The sequence below is a fragment of the Lineus longissimus genome, chromosome 1 (genome assembly GCF_910592395.1).
Source record: "Lineus longissimus chromosome 1, tnLinLong1.2, whole genome shotgun sequence".
Taxonomy (NCBI): Eukaryota; Metazoa; Nemertea; class Pilidiophora; order Heteronemertea; family Lineidae; genus Lineus; species Lineus longissimus.
In genome coordinates, this window is record NC_088308.1 from 20,451,377 (window position 1) to 20,472,779 (window position 21,403).

Here is a 21,403-nt window from a genome sequence, read left to right on the forward strand (position 1 = left end):
GTAGTAAAGAAAGAAAGTGTTATTATGTAGTCGGTATTTTTCAATGATTTGGCATTTTTCCCAGGACAGTTGTTTTGACACGAGGCCAATCTGGTATTGCGCAGTTGTTATTTTTGTTAATTCTAATTAGATGTAATTTGTTTGTATCCTACGAGTGTGTAATTATCTTGTGAGGTTCAGTGAATACGAAAGTCAGGTATACATTTGATTTCCTTGTCTTTTAAAGGCCAACACTGTTCATCAAAAATTTGAAATTTGTAATTGAATTTGAAACTTTCCAAAAGCATAAATAAGTACTGAATTAGAGTCATTGTGTGGACAGATATACAAATACTATGAATACCCAATTTCCCAAGCATTGCTGAAATGAACTTGTTGGCCATCCAGAAGGAAATCCTGAATAGATTTCTTGTTGATAATTAGTAGACTAATGTTTCAGGTGAAAGTGTAACCAGAAACACTTGACATGTGATACAAAAAATAATATCAGAATTGGTAAAGGTTTTTTTTTGGCGATTTATCTGTAGAAGGTTTTCTTGGTGATAATTAGTAGTGAAGTGTAACAACTCATAATTAATGAGAAACAGTGGGAATTCGATGACAGAAATTAACTCGGTTTTACCTAAAAAAACGAAATACGAATATTTTTTAGGGCCTTTGGATTGCTGGCTAATAAAAGGTTACTAGTAGAAGAACTCTGTGATTAAAGATATAATAAGGTCAGGTTATCATCTGTCAAAGGTTAACTATCAACCGGCTGCATTAGCAGATCATGGCTTTGATATCAATCTGTACACTTTCTCCTCAAATGTAATTAAGTTTGCATAAAAGTTGGCAACCATCTTGATAAATTTTCTCTTGAAAGGAAGATCTCATAAAAACTTGTGGCCCTGTAATAGAAAATAATGGGACGTAAGTGGCTGATTTTAATGTGTTACCAAGTCAGCTAAGTAAATGGAGGTTCCCTGGAGGAAACCTAGGAGATTGGACAGTCATACCATGCCTTCTCCTCTACTGATAATAACTTGTACCTTGGTGTGTCTGAATCTCTCTACCATTTTCATAAAACTGTCTTCGTGAAATCATACAGGGAACTTTAAAATCTGTGACCATTTTTCTACCACCTTTGTATGGATTGGACTTTATGTGAAACAGTATCTTAACACATTGTAAGTCTTGATATTTCTAAACCTCTCTATTATGGCTAATTTCATTCTAAATTTGCTTGAATTCCCTCTATAAATTATGTGGAAAACTCTGTAGGTGGATTAGACTTCATTCAGGTCAGTCTTTTGCCTGAAGATCTTGCTACCTTTGTGGTGACACTTAATTAATTGGCTCAAGAAAGGGAGGGGCCATGATCTTACCTTACCGAGGGCGTCCTGGAAGGGGCTGGCTTTACAGGCTAATATTTCAGTGGGGGAGGAGAGGCAGACACTGGAAAAGAACCCTGTTAGAAAAATTGAAGTGCTAATTAACCAAAACACTAAAAGGAAAAAAACACCTCGGAACTCAGTGAATCTTTTGAAGACTCTGCCAAGTTTTTGGAAGGTGCACAGGGGTATCATTTTGTTGAAATTGTCAGCACATCCTTGTAATCAATTGGTTATTCAATCTTTCAGAAGAACTATGAATTTTGGCAATATGATTTCTTTTGCATGAATAACCCCAGCCAATGCTCTAAATCAGTAAGTTGGTGAGATGTTCACCCCCTTGCTCGGGGCAAACTGTCCCCAATGACAGATGTAGAAATCAAGCGATCACCACTCTGCAATTTATGTTACTCCTGCCTTTTTAGCTCGCCTGTTGGGATGCATGTTTCTTGATACTATTTGACATAGACTATTTAAATTGATTTGTAGACAAGACACCTATCTCGACATATTAGCAAAGATTTAGGTCAGTGTGATTGTGACCTACTTTTCAGGTGTAAGTAGGTCAAGGTCATAAACTCCTATGTGGGTCATATACCAAGAAACTTTCACTGTGTTATCTTCAAATGTTTGTCGTTGATAATCTCATCAAGTTTAATGTGGGCACTGAATGCCATGATTCTGTTTTGGCCTTGCTTAAATCGAGCCCTGGGTAAATGCATGTTTTAGATGCATCCTGTACAGTAATAGTTAAAGTCAACAGGCTAGTAGAAAGAGGGTTTACAGTACCGGTATGCATTTTACAGTAGACAGACTCAGGAAATGTAAGCAAGCTTTACTCCATCACCTGAGGTGAGTCAATCAACATGTCAAATCCTCTCCTAATTTCATTAACTTTTTTTTCAGATTTCTTAGAAAACCAGTCGTTGGAAGCTAATTAGTCATGGTAAACTCAAATCTCCAACATGTCCAATAGAATGAAACAGAAGGCTTCACTTTTCGAGGCCAACTTACGAAGCATTAATATAAGGAAAAACTTTGGAATTAACTGTACAAAGTAAAATACATGTACATTTCTTTTTGAGGCATAAGAAGCGACAATTTGTTATTAATTCTGTACACCCTACCCCACTCTAAAAATACATGTACAATTAATAAAAATTTCAGGGTCTCCCTGTCAAAAACCTGTTAGAAAATACATGCAGTTTGTCCATAAATGAACGTAATTAATATATAATGCTACTATACATATACACTCATTAATTTGTAGATTTTGTTTTTATTACATGTATATATAATTATGTGGAACAATCGCGTTTTTAGGGCAACAAATCGATAGGTACATAGGATAGGTCGGAAGTTTCAATTATCAGCAAAAACATTATTGTTTCATATTTCAACAGTTGGTGTAAATGAGTATACACTTTCCTGTCAGCTGATTGTGTGGGAGTAAAAACGTGCAAGCTACTACTGACTTTTTTGTGACCCAGAACACACAACATTTTCCTAGAAATCGTCTCTTTAAGTTACATGACACATTCTCCGGCGGCTAGCCTGCTGAGCTGTGGCAACTGTCGAATCGGTATCATGTGTGGTTAGAGTACAGTGGATGACCATTTCAAAATAGCTGGATCAGTTTTTATTTTTTTATTTGATACATACTCAGATGACAAAACACAGGATATCAGTCTGTAGGAGGTTGGGCATATATGTAGGATGAACAGGAAGTTCAGTAAACAATGGAATTCTCATTTAGGGCTGATATAGTCGTCACACTTTCTCTCAGAAGCCTTTTGAACAGTGACTATGTGTTTTTAGGTCGATTTTTGCAGACATTTTATTTGTAAAGAACAAAAAAAAGCGTTTTTATGAAAGTGTTTAAGCTTAGCTTTTGTAGCCTTTGCAGCAAGCCTGATAAAACAACTCATTTTGTACTGACAAATGCCGCCTGCATAAGCGCTCTATGATAACCCTCATTACAAAAAGTAGAAACAATCCTAAAAATAAAATCATCCTTTGTTTGGTGTAACTTGGTGGGTCATCACTCAGACATTCACACTCGTAGATGGACAAAGGTCCTCATAAGCGAGACTATGAACTGATTAGGGTCAAGCATTTTCACAGAAATCGAAAAACAGACAAGAAAAAAATCTTTTGTTTTGCAAAGACGCATCTGTCACTGCGGACGCAATGGCACCAGGACCAGGATATGGACCTACCCCCTACGACCACAAACAGGAGTGACCAGCCTCTTTTTGGTGGTCATCTGCATCGGATGTGTCCATCCCGTCTTCCATCTGTCTATGGAACAATAAGTCTTATGCACCTTGGCATTGGCATTGGCACGCGTGTCACCAAGTGCTCTTCAAAATTTGAATTTTCTGTTGCACTGCGAAATAGAAACGGAAAGTCGGCTGGACATCATGGCTGCGGTGATAACCTAATTAAAAGTCTTGGTTTTTCTAAAAAAGTGCAACACCAAGTATTAGGTTTTTCCAGCACTTTAAGCAGGGTGACTTGTATTGTACTCATTGGTAGATTGAAAAATAGTATCGATTACAAATGAGATATGGTCATCAAATGCGATATGGTCATTGCGTGGATCAGCTGATTGATTGAAGTGTGTGATTAGTACTTACTGAAGCCTGGAGGGTGGGGCCCAACCATTCATGCATGATTTGACCATAAACAGGGCTTGGCTGCTTATACTTTACATCTTCACAAAGAAATTATGATCTATTCAATGCCATGTGATTCATATTTTTCTTAGTATCTGGTTTTGCGTATTGACATGCTGTCATAGGGCTACTTCCTGTTTGTCATGATTGCTTGCAGCATTAATTGATTTCATGCATAGTGCTTCGAATGATACAACACATAATCAATAGAATTCCAAAATAAAAGACGAATGTATTGGTAAACCCGACATTTAAACTTGCCGTAAAGTATGATCGTGTCGCAAACGGTCCTGCAACGGAGGATGAATTTCAACTATGAGATTTTTAGTGCTATATGTTTCATGCAGCTTTTTCGAGCACAATTGGCTGGTATTGGTCTTGTGGAAATAAATTGATAAAAGATGAAAGCATGTAAATCATCTGGGAAGTATGTGCACTTGGAGTATTTCCAGGAAATCTAACCATAACAAAAACATTTGGCTGATCACTTATTCCACTGATCGATAAAATGAACTAAGGGCAATGGACTTGTAATACATGCATCAAATGGCAGCCTATATTGACCTAGCTGTGACAAGGAATAACATTTATGGTTTACATATTTTTACCAGGAATATTGGTGAGAAATGTCACTGTGTGTTGATGGGAAAGGTTGGGGGTATTGATCAGAAACAAAGGATTTTCTGGTTTGGCCTTACACGAGTGTGTACCAAACCCATGCAGATGCTACACAGAGTAATCAATCATTCCTACAAGATTCCTGGAAATCGCGCTCTGATTCATGATCGATTTGAGCTCCACCTTGGCTTCTATCTTGCGGAGTTACACCTGCTCTATAAACCTGCTGGCCCATCGGGTTTGAAAGGTGAAAGAGAGATTGTACATTAAGAAAACCAGGTGACAGCACTGTGCTCAATGAGCTGGCAGAATTTGGCAGCGCTGCGGCTGAGCTAACATAGGTCACGAGGCAAGATATCTTGATTTGTTGTTGTACAACTCCAACATCACCTCATCAATATGAGGGTGAAGCGATGGCAAATCCTAAGGGGTTTAACAGATTAACCAGAATGAAACAATCAGTGAAATTTTCACCAAGACTTATTTTCTGTGTGTCTTACAATTGAGAACTTGCATTGCTTCACCTGACCACTTATGCGGCATATCAAAGAGAACAATTAGCTGTGAATGATTTGTATTGAAGTAAAGACATACAATCCCTCGGATTCCTAGAAAGCTGACTACATTGGAGGTTGATCAGTCCTTTAATTTCCTTCGATGACAACCTGAGGTGTTACACCTGAGTTGGGCTGACTCTTTTAACCTGATATTGTACTTTACTGCCTCTCAAACCACTTTGTAGAATTAAAAAGAAGAAGGTGCAGTCGACTTGGTATTCATTCCTGCTGATGATTAGTACAGTTCATCAAGTTAAATCCCCTAGTTCTCTTTTTCCAGGAAAATTAATTGAACTAAAACCTGTTAAAGAGCTGATTTCAAGGATAGTTTTGAAAAAATGCTCTATGTACATGTGTGTAGGTCATCTGTAAAGTTGAACTGAGCTTTAAGCAAAGGACTTGACAAAAAGTGTTCCTTTTCATCAAGAGGCGTCTTCTTCATTATCAAAAGAAAAGATTAAAGGTACTAGTATTCGAAATGACGTTGACTTTTCATCTTTTCTTATAAAAAAAGGAAAACTACTGTCTGGTGCAATCTAATCTACGTAAGATCATAATCTAGGGCCTTGGCATAGGCCTTTCAAGGGAGAAAAGGTCAGATAAACTCCTTCTGAGAGGCCATGCGACAAAATCAGGCCCGAGTGTTTCTCCTGTTCTTGCTAAAGATCTCAACCCATAGGCTGCACTGGGGGTAATGGTTGAACCCGCAAGGTCTCTTTTCCAATGAGCACCTCGAGTGGTGGCTCTGTTGTGGGGCAACAAAATGACTGCCCTTGATGTTTAGACATGACCTCGAATGTGATGTTGAATTCTACAGTGCCTGACCTTTTAACTCATCGAAGTTCCACCTGTCCACCCCTAGAGGTGCTCATCTGGAAAGAGGAAAATGTGTCCATAAAAAATCTAAATCGATGAAAAAATATTTGGTGATTGTGGCAGGTGTTAAATTATCATCACCTGAAGGTCGCCAACAGGATGTTGAATAAAAAATGACGATTGTAAAGTGCATTAAGCTCAATCTAAAGTACACATCATACAACTGCACCCATTGACTGCTTCCTAATGGCACAATGTCAAAATGTCCTTTAGAGATCTGTAACATTAGCAAACACATCCGGGCCTACAAGCTAAAGAATAGCACATACCACAGCTATTATATCCCAGCCCATGGTAAAGGCTAACGTGATTCCTGGAAATGTTAGCATGCTTTTATGTTTTCATGTTATGCCATTTCTGGTAGTTTATTTGACAAGTTTTCAACTGACAGTAATCGGAATTAGTATAGCAGGATTCGTCAATAAATGTGCTATTAAAGGCTAATTATAGTGTCATTGAGTGCTTTAACCTTTTAATGCCAGATGTCTTTGGTGCATCTTCCATTTGTTAGATCTCTCAGCTGGTGGTTCTGGACATGGTGAAAGCACAGCAGCATGTAAATACATGCACAGTGTGAGTCAATAAAAATGTAAGGGATGAGTTCTGAATAGTTGTAGGAAAGTTCTTGGATTCACCAGTGCTAAGTATACCTAGTTTTGGTTTTGAGCAGGAAAACGTTCGGGAAGCATTCTACAATGGTGACACATAGTGGCCATTGGGTACCTTAACTTCTGCCCATACCTGGTTACCCCACAAACCTCTTAACAAACCTTGATTGCAGAGAGGGTTCACTGGACAAAAGGTGGCGCTGCGGTGAAAGAACAACAACAACATACACTAACATTCATGTTCGTTCAGTTGGTTTGAACGATTAATAATTCAGATGTACATGTATTAACCTTAGCACTTTATTGAGGACGAAGTGGTCATATTTCTGTCACTTTTGTCTTATCTGATGATTATCTTGCCATTCATTGATAATAAGTTCCTGTGATCAAGATATGGATTCTTGGAATTACTAAATATTCTTAGCGGATGAGGAGTGAGGACATAACACTTTGTCAATTCTCATTACCAAAGGTCAATGGGTGTAACTTTGATTAAACGTACTATAGCTCGAGGAAAAAATATGTTGCTGTTGTGGTGTAATGTAATGTACGTACTCTTAGGTTGATGTTTGGGTCGTTCGGTGTAGATTTCAATGGTAAGGAGTACATCCATTCTCCCTTCAGAGGTGCATGTATCACCAGGAAATGATCAACAAGGCATTTGATTGGTTGTTACATAATTCATCACTCAGCTTGCACCGTATAAATCTTCGATGGACGGGTAATGGATCCAATGCTAGATCCAATGCTAGTATTTCCAGTTGATATTACATGCATATTGGTAAATATACTTTTATCTCTTCGAATGGATGATACCCTTTTTTCAGATCAGGGATTGCCATGTTCAACCAAATTTACCCTTAAAATGATTCATCATGACACATGACCTTTAAGAGACAAATTGGGATGCGTGCATCAGCAAGTACATGTATTTCAGTCTACAGCCTCTACAAAATTAAAGGCTTTTAAAAATGCACAAGATATATCAATCTATGTGATTATCTCAAGGTGCTGCAGTGAAGTCATAACCAATGATTTAGAGACTTTGATTTTTATTGACGACAGCCCCAATAAACTAATAAAGATCGGAAGCCTTTAAGCGAGACAGGTGCAAATCATAGTACTGCCTCCTACTGACAGGGGGCAGTACTGTTGTTTCAGATTTTGTAGCAGATCTGGAAAGAAGGCAAACCTGTTTGAAGGTAATTGACCGACAACTGGCCTGCTACCTGTGACACGAAATATTAAGGGGTAATTCAAAGGCCCCTCAATCCACACTTACTCGTATATTTGAAGTATTGATAGATCATCCACTGAGGATGCTAAAATGGGTTATTTTCGGGGGGGGGGGGGTTCTGATACATGTGTATACACATACTTAGGTTTTGCACCCGGAATGTTGTCAACAGTTCCTATGGGATGGTGAGTGTGTTACTCGGCTTGGATTTCTTCCTGGAACTTGGCTTGGTAATCTGACAATGCATCTTGTGTACTTCAGCGAGATGTTTGTATATCTTGATGAATTGGCAGAGATATCAGAACAGCTGTGCCATCTAGATATGTTTTTTTTCAGGTACTGGTTCCGGTTTTGTGGGGGAGTGTTCTTCACCTGTCTTAAAGCTGAACTGTCATAGCCAAATTGAGAAAGAGAGGTAGGGGTATATCATTAAGATGTAATGACCCCTTTGGGTAACTCACTTTTGGGACAGTGGTCTTTGACTGAGAATGAGGGAGTCAAACATTTTGTGATGTATTGAACATATTGAGGGATGGGGAGGCACTTTGCTCGAAACAGCTTATAGGCCTAATCAAAATAGGAACTTAAACATTCATTTGTGATGATTCACATTCAGGTGGATGTCAACATGATCATCCTTGGCAATCTTTATTATATTTTGTGCCACATGGCTGGAACAATTAAGACAGTTATTTAAAAACCGGGATGAATTTCCTGTGTTTTTGAATATTGATGTAAAGTTTATAGACTTGTTTATTGAACCAATGCAAAAGATATCATGATAATAATTACCATTATTACAAAGGAGGGAGGGTGGTACAAATAATGTAATGAGACGGAATAAAATCGGAAACTAAATGTATTAGTCAGGAAGTATAAAGATCATTTCAGCATTCCTTCTCTACACCTCTCCCAACACTTTCATGTTTTGTACTGGGTGTAAAAAAATGTGATAAATTTTTAAAATTCAATACATAGCTTCAAAGGCATCAGTCAGAACCTTATCAAAGGTTCTTATGATAGTTTTGATGCTATTCAATTTCAAAAGTGTATCATGGGAGATTTTTACTTGGTATTTTCAAATAATGGACCATTATCTAAGCGCCTCTACCAAATGCCATGGTTGGTCCAAAGTCCATCGGCTTACTACGCAATTTATCCAAACAAATGCAATATAAATGAGTGAAATAGGTGAGTTTCTACCATTGAGTAATGAGAGAACAATTTACATTCCGCCATATCTGTGTAGGCGCACTTTTCACCGAGCATTGAAAGCGTCAATACGATTTTCATCGGCACCTTAAATGTCGACAGGAAGTTTACTCATTATCAGAGTGGGTACTTTGACCCAAGTTCCGTTAATGGTGACCAGACATTATGATAGTGACAGGTCTACAAAAGGCTTGGAATTTGGTCTCACTTTGGGCAGCTGGTTAGATTGTCCTGTTATATCTATAAGTAGCCTCCAAAAATTGTCAAGTGTTATGCTTGAATGCTGTCCCCATGATATTTTGAGCCCACTTGGGTTGTTTGTGTCCTCAAAAATTCCATTTAGCTTTAAAGCAGCTGGTCTATTTCATAAGTTGTCCTTCTGCAGTCAGGAACTGTTGCTGCATTGGGGGGTAACCTCCCGATTGGGAGCTTGCAGTTTGATACATGCTAAGACCAGTGGTGCCACTCGGTCACCCAAGATCACAAAATCACCATGCTGGTCTTATCTGTTTGAGATGTAAGTATCTAAAATAGCCTAAGATGTGCCAATGTTTGGTCAATTTGACCTGTTCAAGAATTTCCTCCTCCCTGAAGTGCTTCGACCAATCAATTGGAAAGTTTCATTATAAAAACTCCCAATTGGAAGGCCAAAATATCTAATACCAATATCAAATCAGCCTATTTTACTACTGAATAATCCAAAATCTTCGACCCAAGTTCCGAATTCGCCCCATTTATGCCAGGTGGCATTACTAGTTGTTTACTTTATGAAGTATGAAAATTGGTGTCATCGGTTCTTTATTCTGTTTTTCTGACATCCGTGTCCATTGTGGCCCGCACCCACCCACGTGCCAGTTGACCCAAAACCTGGGTGATACCAATCTACCTGCTTGCTGGTTGGGGATCAGATGAGCACAATGGAATGCCTTCCTCAATTCAATGATAGTTCGGTGATAGTGAAATTTTGATTGTTTGGCAAATATTTAAGGTGGCCAACTGTCCTGAGTTGAACACCTTGGACTTCTGTGTATAGCTTGAATATCATCTTTTTTAATGATATTCCTAAATAACAATTTGAGGAGTTTTGTATAATTTTTCTGGCACTGATAATTCTAGCTCAGACTTACCACCTCTAGTGTGTCCTACTATCCATAAATACCCTTTTCTTGCTATCATAAGGTCAGTGGGATATATTCATTACTTCCTTTTACCATTGTCCTTTAAATGAAAGATTATGATCTGAGTAATATCAGGAGTAACATTGAAAACAAATGAGGCAGTTAGGGTTAAGAAACTGTGACCAGTGATATGCATTGCATAATGGTGATGAAAGTATGGATAAACAAGCTTAAAGGTGACCTTATATAAGTGAATAGAGAGTTGGTTCTTTTTATGATTGTCTATGAAATCAGTCAACTGTTGGTGAGACATGGTTTACTGATAATACAATAGCAGTACAATCACTTATGATGATATTTACATAACTTATGTTAAAACACTTGAGTTGTTTCCAATGACAACGTCCATGCCTCACAGGATTATGTTAAACTCTCTGGGGTAATGTTCTGATCACATTATGTACTTGAAGGGATATTGGTCCTACGTACTGTGGGGGGGGGGGGGGGGGGGGGCTATAGGCAGGAGAACATCAAACCTTTTCATCCAACCTATTGCTTGAATGAAGAATATTGAACTCTATACCCAGGCCTGTAGCTTGTCACCTCAAGTCTACCTGTCACCTCCTAGCTCAAGCCTTGATATTGCCCCTTAAACAATATCAAATCGATGAATCGATGAAAATGTAACCTTGTGCGGTGTGTCTTTTGGGATGCCCTGTGTAGCTGCCTCTGTCATCCATCATTCAATATCTGCAAATAATACATGGACAGGTTAAGAGGGAACAGAGCCAGACAAGCCCTCAGAGCAACATGGAATGAACCAAACGAAGCCGAAACTGGCCAAATCTTACATTAAAGGCCATTGGGGGAGGGGGAGGACTTCTACCAGGGAGATTAATCCTATAGAAATGTCTGGCAATACAGTCTCCATCCATATAACAATAGCCTCTCAGCTGACCAGTGACCGATGTGTTTACCTTACAATGAGCCATCCTTTTAATTGTGTCCAATTAGCAACTAACTTTTACTTTTTAACACCATCTTTGATTCCGATTGGCCTTTCATGGTCGACCTGCGACCTTTTAGACAAGAAATTAAAATTGAAATTCAGTGAAGTCAGACAATGATGTCTGGCTTCTATTTTGCCACTGCCCCTATTAAAAGTTCAAGAGAGTCGACTAAGTTACCTCCTAATAGGGGAACCAAACTGCTTTACCATTGTTTTTGATCCATGGTTTATGTATTTGGTCATTTCCTCTTCCCTAAACTAAACCTTTCCTTGAGCCGTTTTGGAAATTTTCACCCCAAATAGGCATTAATTCATAAATTGTATTCATAACTTTGCCGTGTGTTTTAACAGTTCGGAAGTTGTCGACCTATTTATAGAAAACTTGCCTCTTCACAGGAAAATCGGACCATTTGAAGCTTTAAAAACAGGAAATGTGTCTATTCAAAGCTTTGAAAGAATTGCAAATAAAATGTAAAAAAACGATATCGGCCCGATTCTTTATTTAGATTTATATTTCAAATATTGGAAGGGACAATATTCAAGGGTGTACATTGTAGTCATGTGTGGGTGTTTGGGGAGCAGACATCATTTGAGACAAGGAGCTAGTGCCTTGGAAGAACAATCGACACTGAATGTTTCTTAAAGATTACGATTATGCCTTTTTTTGGTCGCGATCTCTCTCTAATTTGATTGACACGGATACCCAGTGTGACATCCTGCACTTGACTTGGTGAATTTATCAGAAAATGGATGAGAATATGACTCCCTGGTGTGATTACAGGGTGAGGAACAGTTGCCAAGAAAGCAAAAAGGAATATGATAGGTGACAAAAAACTTGTGCAAACAGTTTCTGCCATATGGAAAACTTTCATCACAGATTACTGCTTATATATCATCAGGATATCAGAAATGGTGATTTTAGGATATTTCCCCAGAGATTGCAATTGGGATTATTCACACTATCCACTTTACGGTAGGTCCATGATCATTGTCCGTGCACCTTTCGCTGAGCTAATTACCTAAAAACCTGTCTTGCAAAATCAGTAGTATTAACACGGCTAGACTACAGACTAATGTCCAGAGCTGTTTCATCTTTTCTCCATCTTCAACTGGCAATATCTTACCCAGATAATGTCCATCTTTTGTGCCAACGCAGTTCAAAGTGTGCCACCAAGACGCCCCTGTGTGTGTTAGAAAATGTAATCAGGTATACAGCTTTTGTTGAAGTTTTTTCTGGTCCTCATGTTAATAGCACTTCAAAGCTGGAAAGTGTAAGGAACAACAATATGTCATGATACAGGTTGCTGAGGTCCCTCTCTCATTTCTGTATTAGCTTAGAATGGTTTGGTGAAAAATAGCTGTTTTAGGACAAATGTCACTTTATTCCCTTATCTTGACGATAAAAGGGTCTATACAGGGTGGTGTTGGCTGGGACAATACATGATTTTTCTACAAATGAACACAATGGGCACACACAAAGGTATTGCAATGGAGCAAAATGCTTTGTCGATTGTATCGTGATGATACATTGATGTCATTGTAGTTAGATGATCTTTGGCCTTCCACACTTTATATGTTAGGAAACCAAGTAAGCATCGATCCATTCAGAGTTTCCTTCTCATGCAGATTCTCAAAAGACAGCAGGGCAGTTTTACGGAGTGGTTCAACTATTCACATACTGTTTCAATCCTATGTTATGTTGATTGTTCTCTCATTGACATTCGACAACAAACGGGTTGCCGATTTCAGTTTCGGCTTATCAATGTTTTGATTTCCCTTCCCTGTTATTGCTTCCCCCCTCAACTAACAACCTCTTGTTTATCCTTTGTTGTATCATTTGTTGAGTTGGTTTGAGTGCACCTCCTCCTAACTTGAACGATATTCCTGCCACTGTGTTGCCTTTGATGTTAGACGTACCATGCAATTGTCCATGTTCATACACCTTTGCTTTAGTGCTGCTGTAAAAATCATCTTAGTTGATTAATTTGAAATTGTGAACAAAAACAATATTTAAGGCTGTTTCAAACGTGAAGAAGTGGGCATCAGATTCAACCCGGAGACTCAGTTCCCCTGAACAGAGAATCTTGTCTTAATCTTGTGTATTCAAGGCAAGCCTTCTAACTTACCACGCAGCCTGTCCTGGATGGTGCCTGTTAAAGCAGTATCATTATTCGGTATGATGTGTGTGTTAATGACATGCTTGCCTCTTCTTTGCAGACTATGCCCTGGCCCTGAAAAAGTCAAGAAACAGCTAGAAAATACACAAAAAAACATTGATGACTTGATTGTCAGGAACTTTGATATAAGCAGGACCCATTTTGGGCTTTATACTTCAAAAATGATGTTGTCATTCATGCAAGAGAAACTTTGCTAAAATTCCACCATAAGTCCCAGTGGTCTGTTTCCTAATAAAGATGCAAATGGCTCTCCATTTCCAAGACTGACTTTAAAAGTGGTGATAAGAATGAGTGTTGATGATACACTCACACCTTCGAGACCTTGTGCTGACCATTTATCTGATGGTTAGGAGGACCCTTCTGTGATGAAAAGGTCGTTTTGGTGTAGGCCGACTCGAAGTACTGTTCTATCCTGCAAAGCATTTTTCCACAAAAGGGCGAAATGGTGATTCTTCTTTTCATTCTGTCATGGAAAGCATTCCCTATAATGCAAAGTAAAATATGAATTTTTGTAAACGTCTCTGCTCAGCCTGATATACAGTATGTGATTTTCTTTCATCAGTGCATCAGGCTTTTCGTGATGGTAATTTTTTTGCCATAAGCCTGGTCTCAAGGCTATACAACAACATAGACTTTATAGTTGCTCAAAAGAGTATTTTCTAAGTTATAAGCTTTTTCATTGGTTATTGTTACAATATTTTCTGCTTTCGTAGCAGTGTTGCTGTTGAGGCACAGCAAGCAAAATACTTTTCTCGCTAATGCAAGTACACAAAGGTATCACATTTTAGGGACCATCTTATACTTCTTATCATGGCAACAGAAAATGGTCAGTTTTTGTTTTACATTACAAATAAAACGTAACATAACGTCAGCAAAGGATGAATTCTTTTTCAGTCAAGATCTGGTGATAGTGATTTTGCGTAAAGATTAAACGTTTTGCTATTTATGTGATATACGTGGAGGAACATTTCTCATAGCTTTAGTTTTTCTGATATATCTGATGTTGTCATTTTCATTTTGTGGCTGAGGAAATACCATGACGATTGTCAGCTGAAGGATAATATGATTTTTACCAGGTGGATGATGTGGTTTTCACATGAGGGATGACATGGTTTTCACCAGAGAAATAAGACGCTTTTCACCCAATGGCTTTCATCTGAGGAATAATATGGCAAGAACACTATAAGTCATAAATATTTGCATTTTTCTTCAAAATTGAAGAGCATGTCTAGTGTCCTTGCTGTGCCATTTACAAACCCATTGCATTTTGTTATAAAGGTTTGAAACCAGCTTTGCTTCAAGAACCTTGGACTGTCGCCGAGATGTATGGTCGAAATCAAAGATTTGTCTTGAAATCAGTTTACAAGCTATAGACAAATCCAAATGCAACTGACACTGTATGTCACTTGCACAAATGAACTTGGATGTATTGGAAAATGTACATTGAATTCTACCAGTTTTTTTTGTCCACGTTTGGTTGTATATCCTTAGCACCCTCTACACAAAAACTTTGAAAACTACATTATGCTGACCCAGCATTATCTTGAGACACTTCTCTATTAACAACCCTGAGAACCCAACCTTGAAGAAGCAACCATTTTCCACTTGATTGGTTTAACATTTGCCTTTATCATCATTTGTTCTTACCATGCTACAGAGTGCGCTTGGAACATAAAAGATGATTGGCTGTATTTATGGACTCACCAAACCAGAGTTCATCAAAATGGCTGTCCTTATTGACATGGCCAGGGTAAGACAATTTGATAAAAGGTTGAGAATCAGTTTGACCCTTCATTCCATTCTTGTCTTGCAAGGGATCTAAGTCACAACTTAGCCAGGAGTCGGACCCACAACCTCTTGATCAGGGGGCCGAAACTCTTCGACTGTGCTGCTGGTGTCCACAGTCAGAAATCACATTGGCCTCCTTTTCTTCTTGCTAAACAGAAAGCTTCAAAAAATCCATGCTGTAATTTTTGCAGAAACACAACGCGGACAAAACATTTACGAATGAACTATAGTAGCAACCCGAGTGCACTGCACTAGCCATGAAAACATGATTAAATAAGATGAAACAGCAATAAAGCAAGGGGATCTGGTACTTCCAGTATAATGGCACAATTAGTGATAAATAAGGACAGACTTGTGCAAAAATCAATAAAAATTATTAGACTGTACCATAAATCTTCTGAGGTGTCAAAAATTGAGGTCATGTAAAGGTTAGCTTTAGCCTTAAACATGTAGCACTGGTGATAGTTTGAATAAAAAAGAATAGTGTAGTCTGAAAATGCTGCATACAGGGTGCATCAGAGTTAATCCAGCCTCATTTTGCAAGTACATTCAGAGCATCATTCGTCAGCAATGCATTTTGTATAATAGAACTGATTCCCTGATGCTATCAAAATACCACCAGTGTTGTACCTACTACTTGTAGGTGTTGAATTTAATTTTTAGGAAAATCTCAAGTAATTCAGTTTATTTTAGTGCACCAAGTATTGTCACGGCACCAGATGATTTCAATCTATTTGTATATCAGATAAACTAAAGTGACTTAACAATACATGTACTTTAAATATAAACAACCAAATATTTATTTGATTGTAGTCTATATATCATGTGCTTTTGACCTACTGTAATAAATGTATTTTGATAAGGTAACATGGGTCAATAAAAATGTTCTTTACGAAAAAAATTAGTTCATGTCCTTGACTGCAATGGTTTATTAATTGATCTGTTTGAAATGGCAAAGCGGTAGATGTAGAGGGCCCAGTTGCTCAATTGCCATTATAGCAGTGATGTTGACGTCGAGTCATAACGCTACTCTTTTAAATGAAGTTTAATGAAGGAGATAACGCCAAGTTGAGCACAGGTTGGAGTTTGTCTCCAATAAGGAATGAGCAATTGGGCCCAGCTTCTGATGAAGAGTTATGCTCTCTTTGATTGCCGCTGACATCAAGGTCAGATTTGGTGATTAAACGTTCATCCATGTTGGTGACCAAGGTCACTCGGGATTTAACGTCATGGTACAGTCAAAATGACAATTGACATCCCTTAAATTGCGTCAGGTATGCAAGTCGCCTGTACTTTGCGCATAACTGGCACAAAGCAGAAGGGATGTCAATTTTTAATTAGGCTATGCTATTCAGTTGTCTGGTCCCTGTACAGTGGAACCTCCTTTCGTTGACACCTTTGTTAGTAGGACACCCACTTTGATACAAAAATGCATACTGATGTGATATCCTGCCTCATTAAGACATAGTTAAAGGTTAAGAGGTTGTCCTCTTGGCTGAGGTGTCCTCTTGAAGGGTTGTACTACAGATCTAGGCAGTTGACCTATCATAATATCAAATCAGCTGATTTCCGCTTTACATAGAATTGAGATATTTTGCCATGGCAGTTAGCTCTTTGAACTCTCATCCATTCGTCCTTGATGAGTTTGTCCTTGATGAACCATAAAATGGCTTATATTTTATGGTCTATTAGTTCGATGGCATTGAAAGTGGGAATCTTGATATATAATCTCTCTATTTGCCTCGTGGGATACAGGCAATCAATACTGTGTACTTTGGCACTAAGCAATCTGACTCCTTTGGACTGGGTAAATGTACATGTACATGGACGTACATGGGCTGTTGCCATAGATGTCCCGAATTGATATGGTCGGTATAGCTCCTGTACAGGGAATATCCAGAAAAAAGCAATGTGAGCTGGATCAGTGTACATGGACAGTGAGGAGATGTACTGGAGGATATGGTGGTTTGTGTAGCAGATGTACCGGGTGATGTGAGACTAGGACTGTTGCCATACGTTGTATATGGCAAGATATTGTCTGTTCCATAAATTGGTCATGCCATGCCTGTCTGCTCAACTGTTCAGTAGTGGCTCTGTAATGAACTGAGCTGTAATGTCTGTTTCATATAGAGCAGAGCAGATGTACTTGCCTCCTTCAGAGTTAATGGTATTATTCTACTAACTACCTCCTAGCACATATCAATCTCATTTTGATGGTATACATGTATGGACCTAAGGAGCTATATTTGAGTGCCTTACTAGGGGACAGATTTGACCTTCTGCAGGCTAATTTCATGTGTCTTTCAGCTATTTGCAAAAGTGCAAAGGTATGGGCGCATATCTCATGTGCCCAAATCCGTGAAACCCCACCCATGCAGCACAGGACACGCCTCAAGAAAAAAACTTTCAAGACCTGAACAATAGCTGGCACAAAGGAAATGTTGCTCTTTGCTGTAGATCCCTTTTCACAGTGACAATTAAATGCAGATTGATGCAGCATCCGAACAGTCCAGGTCAAGTTTTTTTGTGCATTTATGTCAAATTCGAACAGAACGTCTTTTGATAAAATGAAAGATTGGAGGCGCTGGTAATTTTCGATCTGCATTTTTTCATTCTGAACGAACTACAGATCTAGGTCACCATTCCAGAAACCACGATTTTTAAAGAGTGTTGTATTTCAGAATCACAATGCAGATCCTTTTTTGTCAAGTATACATAGCAACATGCAGAATATTGTTCGCACTGCCCTGATTACATTGAAACCCTGAGGAGAAGGATAGGTCATCACCCCATTTAAAGGTCGAGTTCTTCCCTTTGGCCACCCTCGGGCGTCGGGACGAGGCCAGTCCACTACGTCGGGAGTGTACCAGCTTCCAAGAGTTTGCCAGCACTACTTCGTCGATGTCTGCATTAATACGTTTCAGGCAACTGAAAACACCCTATAGCCACATAAAGAGCCTTGAAACACGCAACCATCTCTAAGCAATGACAAAAAAGGCATCGTAGCCCCCTTTTCCACCCTTGTAAAAATGTTGTTCCAATTATCAAGAGTAAGACATCAATAATTCGTTGATCAACGAATCAAGGACATCCACGAAGACGGCTCCTTGAACATGTTCGCCTCACCACAACCACCTCAAAGGGATGACATCCAACCACTGAAGCCCTCTCCACCAACAGACGACACTGCCATTGAACGCCTGTCACTGCTATCACGTATCTTATTCTATTGTTTACGACTTAGCATATCGGTTGTCATGGTAACAAGCGTCTCTCTGGCGGAGGAACTGAATTCATTATGATAATATCGTCTGCCCTGACTAGAGTCGTGTGCGTCAATGGAAATATTATTATTTACATCTCACTGTTGGTTTAATGGAATATGACGAAGTCAAACTCAATTGGTCATCTAAATTTATGACTTTTGTGCTTTTTTGTCATGTATGTATCGTGTTTATAAATAAAGAAGCATCATCAGCTTAGTTCAAATAGGCATGCCGTTAGCGCTTGATTGTGGTTCTTTCTCAATTATTGGCCTTCCTCGTATTAAAAACCTAAAGTCACTTTGCGGATTAATCAGTGTGGATTTTTTTCTGATACTCAACTGCCATTCCTAATACCAAGAACAGACCACAATATCAATTCTTGCAGATATACCGAACTATACCTTCGTGCAGCATTTCTGGAGGTTGCTTGCAAGGGAGAGGCTGCGCTGGCTTCCGACTCCCACCCGAGGTTGAACTACAGTTAACTGGTGATTTTTTGATCGACGGACGTTTTCATATAGATATCCCACCTGCATCTTTACTATAATATTTTGAATTCCAAATTGGACCTTTGCATAACACGGATAGAACGAAGTCGTTGGCCATCACCACGACTTGGAATGCGACTTCAATATTTCCGACTGTGCGGGTACATGTAGTTTATTAGTGAGAAAACGACGTTTGTCAGTTCAGTTGAATCGAAACTGTAATTAGACGACTGCATTTCCCTCTTAATGTTGGAATTCGTAAATGATGCGCAACTTTGAGAACGTTGAGATAACTTAGCAAACTGCACAGCTTTATGATTTTAAGGAGATTTCTCTTCATTATTTTGAGGTGTTGATGTTCATACTCAAAGATCTGGCTTACGGTCCCATGATCGTGCCCATTCCAACCATTGAGCGAGGTTCATGGCTATAGAGATCCAAACCGTTCCAGGCACTACCCAAATCGGCACCATGCACTTCCGTTGATACTAAGAAAGAAATACGCACATAAATATAAAATTCGATGTTCTTCAACTAAGCATTTTGACTCCACTTCGTATACATCCAAGAGAGCATGTAGTCACTTACCAAGATGTCCTGTTACCACTTTACCAAAAAGAAACTTCGGAAACGGCGCAAAAATAGAAATTGATTGCCACCAAATATAGGGCGTCACCTGGTATCACCCCGACCGACGGGTGTGACCTCTTCCAGCATCCATGCCCGGTTTCCAGACGCGATATGAACCTGGACCGGTTGAATGGACGTTCGTTTGAGATGCTCAGTTTCATATCAACCAGAGTTTGCCCGAAGTCTCTTCAGTAAAACTGTAAAAAGATATTTGTCAATACGACTTGGACTTAAATTGACCTTGCTTCAATTCACGAATTTCGGACAATTATTTATTACATTCAAAGGACGCTGTCAACAATGGGGTCACCGTAGTATCCGAAACGAACGTTTCACATGTGTCTTGAGAATGCTTTATGTCTGACGTGACCACATTATATTTTCTCTAATAACGCCCTTACAAGAACAACTAAACCTACAAACGACACCTTTGACGTATCTGGGTATAGATCTGATGGTCTGCTGTCTTGAAAAAGAACAGAAAGCTCATTATTTTGCCCGTTTATTTTGGTGAAATCTAAGAATAACTGCCGTGTACAAGGATTGCTGGATGCAAATGCTGCTATGGGCAAAATAACTTCCGTTCAAATCTTCCAACTTCCGTTCCAAAATCGGATTTATACAGTGAACTAGTTGACGCTGACAAATTGGTTTCATGCACTGTTGTGAATATTTCGCCAATTTCGGTTCACTTTTTGAGTTTTCGATCTTTTTCCGAAAGGTTTACCTTGCCATTCTTTGATAACATTATGAGGCAAGCAGCTACAGGTCTCGTGACGTCACAAAGAAGGGTCGTCTGATTGGCTTCCAATGAGTCAAGGCCCGAGGGTCTTCTCAGCTACATCCCTTGTGCAAATATCGTCATCACTCTGCATGAGAGAGATGCCGTGTATTTTCTCCATCAAAGTTGATGTTTTTAAAGCAAGTGACACAAGGAAGTCTGTACAACACTTCTTTTATAAGTTTCGTCATGTTTGGAACTGCCCGCCAGAAGGAGATAGTTGATGACACGCATTGTCATTGCACTGATTTCGATTTGCACGACTTCTTAAAGAAGTTAAGTGAATATGAAATTAGGGCAGGGTTCTTTGCAAATTTCATTCGTTTGAAGTTAATCGAGTTTTCTTATTCGAATACCCGTTACGTTAGTTCGGATCGCATTTCAATCATGTTTAGTCACTCCTCAGCTCATGTGCATTTGTCACACTCACATAAAGGTATCAGGAAAAGCGACAACGTTAACCCACTGTAAATTACTAGTAAAACAACTTCAGCTGGTCGAGGACGATCAGCGAAAGGGAACGTGTCCAAAAACAGTACGATATCTTTATTTGGCGTTAACCAGACCCGCCTTCTTAACGTTATGACTAACCAAACTTTGACTAGTTCTTCACCAAAATGCTTATGTAAAGCTCGTGAGTTTCTTTGCCTGAACAATATTACAGCGCGTTGAAAATAATATTTGGTACGGATGCCCTCGGCTGCATTCGGAGAACGTAGGCCTTTATGAAAAATAATTGGTTTCCGGCGGGTCAAAAAGTGGGTTTATTAGCAAAGGGTTCATTGGACCTGAGGCATATTTGCTTAATTTCATGTGTTTCTAAGGAAGTCTCTGTCATTTTTAAAATATAAACGATTAGAGCTGCACATCGGTGTATGTTACAAAAACCTCAAGACCGTATTTTGTATAAAGTACAATTATACTGATGTATTATTCATCTAATGGATGACGACGAATCATCTAAAACCTGATGTTTTCAAAATTTCG

General features: G+C 38.9%; 1 protein-coding gene across 2 annotated transcripts in view; it reads left to right on the forward strand.

Moving 5' to 3' along the window:
• Nucleotides 1-21,403, forward strand: part of LOC135491377 (poly(A)-specific ribonuclease PARN-like) — a 38,250-nt gene that overhangs the window by 10,700 nt on the left and 6,147 nt on the right. The window contains exon 20 of one of the 2 annotated variants that reach the window (XM_064777214.1): nt 13,504-14,746. The exons of the other annotated variant lie outside the window; for it this stretch is intronic. Coding sequence (XP_064633284.1) covers nt 13,504-13,541 — 38 coding nt within the window. The 3' untranslated portion in view covers nt 13,542-14,746. Of the gene's footprint in view, nt 1-13,503; nt 14,747-21,403 lie in introns of those variants that run through there. 2 annotated transcript variants of the gene reach the window in all.